This window comes from Penaeus vannamei, chromosome 10, assembly GCF_042767895.1.
Source record: "Penaeus vannamei isolate JL-2024 chromosome 10, ASM4276789v1, whole genome shotgun sequence".
NCBI classification, from domain to species: Eukaryota; Metazoa; Arthropoda; class Malacostraca; order Decapoda; family Penaeidae; genus Penaeus; species Penaeus vannamei.
The window spans coordinates 21,085,279-21,087,778 of NC_091558.1; the positions used below are offsets into that span (position 1 = coordinate 21,085,279).

Genomic DNA, 2,500 nt, shown 5'->3' on the forward strand with positions numbered 1-2,500 from the left:
GGCGGCGCACCTCGTCACGGCCACCAGCGACGCCACCACCGCCGCCGTCAGGAGGATCAGGTCCGTGGCCACCGCGAGCTTCGTCATCGTCGGGGCGCGTCTGTGGGGAGGAGAGGGGAGAGTGGGGGTGAGAAAAAGGGGGGATGGGAGAGTGGGGGTGAGAAAAAGGGGAGATGGGAGAGTGGGGGTGAGTGGGAGAGGGTGAGAAAGAGGAGGGATGGGAGTGGGGGTGAGTGGGAGGGTGAGAAAGAGGAGGGATGGGAGAGTGCGGGTGAGTGGGAGGGTGAAAGGGGGATGGGAGAGTGGGGGTGAGTGGGAGGGGGTGAGAAGAAGGGGACAGGAGAGTGGGGGTGAGGGAGGTGGTGAGAAGAAGGGGGATGGGAGAGTGGGGGTGAGTGGGAGGAAGTGAGAAGGGGGACGGGAGAGTGGGGGTGAGTGGGAGGGGGTGAGGAATAGGGGGACGGGAGAGTGGGGGTGAGAGGAGGTGGGTGTAGGGGATGGAAGAATGGGGGTGAGATTGTGAGGAGAGGGAGAGGGAAGGGGAGAGTCGGGGTGAGAAGGGGGTGAATGAGAGGGAGGAGAGAAGAGGTGGGGGTGGGAGGGGGAAAGGAGAAAGGAGAGCGAGGGCGAGTGAGAAGGGGTGAGGAGTAGGGGAGGGAAAATAGACCCTACAAGAGTATAGTAAATGGTGAGCTTAGGGTTTAAGGCAGGCAGCCAAGACGCCTCGATTCCTTTATGAAATAAGTGAGACTACTCCGCCAAGGGACAGGGAGTCTGCCTGTCATGCTGTACAGTGGTCTAAGGATGACTGTAAATCCCGCATTTAGCACGTGACAGCCGGTGATGAAGACAGGTAGTGCTACAACAATACATGGCTCTTGCTGAAGGCTGATAGACAACACAACACTGGAACGTCAGGTGTGGCAAGAAGAGATGAATAAACAGGTAAAGAAGAGATGAATAAGCAGGTAAAGAAGAGATGAATAAACAGGTAAAGAAGAGATGAATAAGCAGGTAAAGAAGAGATGAATAAGCAGGTAAAGAAGAGATGAATAAGCAGGTAAAGAAGAGATGAATAAGCAGGTAAAGAAGAGATGAATAAGCAGGTAAATGAATGACAATACATATGTAAATATATGTGTGTAAAGATACATATATGGAAAACATGAATGATTATGTGAATCATGTACACATAACAATATATACACAGAATAACATTAGTATACCCATTTCAGTAAAATGATATAGATACTGCGGGGTACAGTAAGGGGAGTGGGTGAGAGTGGGTGAGAGCTCTCTCTGCGGAGATAGGAGAGGGTGGGGGCGAGGGGAGGGGAAGGGGAATGAGAAGTGAAGGGGAAGAGGGTGTGTAAGAGGAAGTAAGGGGACGGGGAAGGGTGAGGCGAGTTTAAAGAGATAATGAGAGGGAGGGGGAGAGGTAAATAAGGTGAAAGAGGGTGGTACAGACGGCATGGTGGTTAGATACGTAGATAGAAATAGGGACAAAAATGAGAGAGGAGAGAAGAGAAGAGAGAGAAAGAGAGAGAGAGAGAGAAAGAGAGGGAGGCAAAGAGAGAGAGAGGAATATATATATATATATATATATATATATATATATATATATATATATATATATAGAGAGAGAGAGAGAGAGAGAGAGAGAGAGAGAGAGAGAGAGAGAGAGTGAGAGAGAGAGAGAGAGAGAGAGAGAGAGAGAGAGAGAGAGAGAGAGAGAGAGAGAGAGAGAGAGAGAGAGAACGAAGGACAAAGACCTCCTTCCTCTAATTCCCAATTTGATTTCGTCTCGCGCAGAAAACACACATCCCCCTCGAACCAACAGCCTCAAACAAAGCCACAGCGATCACCCAGCTGCGCGTGGGATGGCCCGCCAAGCACCAGCCGACAAACTCCTTCTCAATGCTTCTAACAAGGAACTCAGGCCTACCACCACCCTCCTACAGGGCTGCCAACTGCACAATGTGTACAGCACGTCGTTAACCTTGGGAATTAGCCTATTAGTGTTAATCTATTTATCGATGATATTGCGGTTCACGAGGCGATAACAGAGAGGAAAAAAATTGTCGTTTAGCATGTGGGAAACGTTTATCTTCGAAACCTTTTTAGAGGTCTTTTTATCTGTCTCTCTGTCTCTCTCTCTCTCTCTCTATTTCTCTCCCTCCCTCCCTCTCTCTTACTATCTATCTGTCTATCTCTTTAACTAGATATATACCTCTCTCTCTCTCTCTCTCTCTCTCTCTCTCTCTCTCTCTCTCTCTCTCTCTCTCTCTCTCTCTCTCTCTCTCTCTCTCTCTCTCTCTCTCTCTCTCTCCCCCCCTCTCTCTCTCTCTCTCTCTCTCTCTCTCTCTCTCTCTCTCTCTCTCTCTCTCTCTCTCTCTCTCTCTCTCTCTCTCTCACGCCAAGTAAACTCTCTTTATGTTAAGAGGTCGAGGACTGATACAGGGGCACGACAAATGGAAATACGTGGACCCAAGCTATGGAA

The 2,500-nt window shown here is 49.5% G+C and overlaps 1 protein-coding gene across 1 annotated transcript in view; it reads right to left on the reverse strand.

The window, feature by feature from the left end:
* Positions 1-2,500, reverse strand: part of LOC138862811 (dipeptidase 1-like) — a 135,624-nt gene that overhangs the window by 57,822 nt on the left and 75,302 nt on the right. The window contains exon 2 of the mRNA XM_070125955.1: positions 1-100. This exon is cut by the window's left edge and continues 95 nt beyond it. Within this exon, the coding sequence (XP_069982056.1) occupies positions 1-87 (87 nt within the window). The 5' untranslated portion in view covers positions 88-100. The remainder of the gene's footprint in view (positions 101-2,500) is intronic.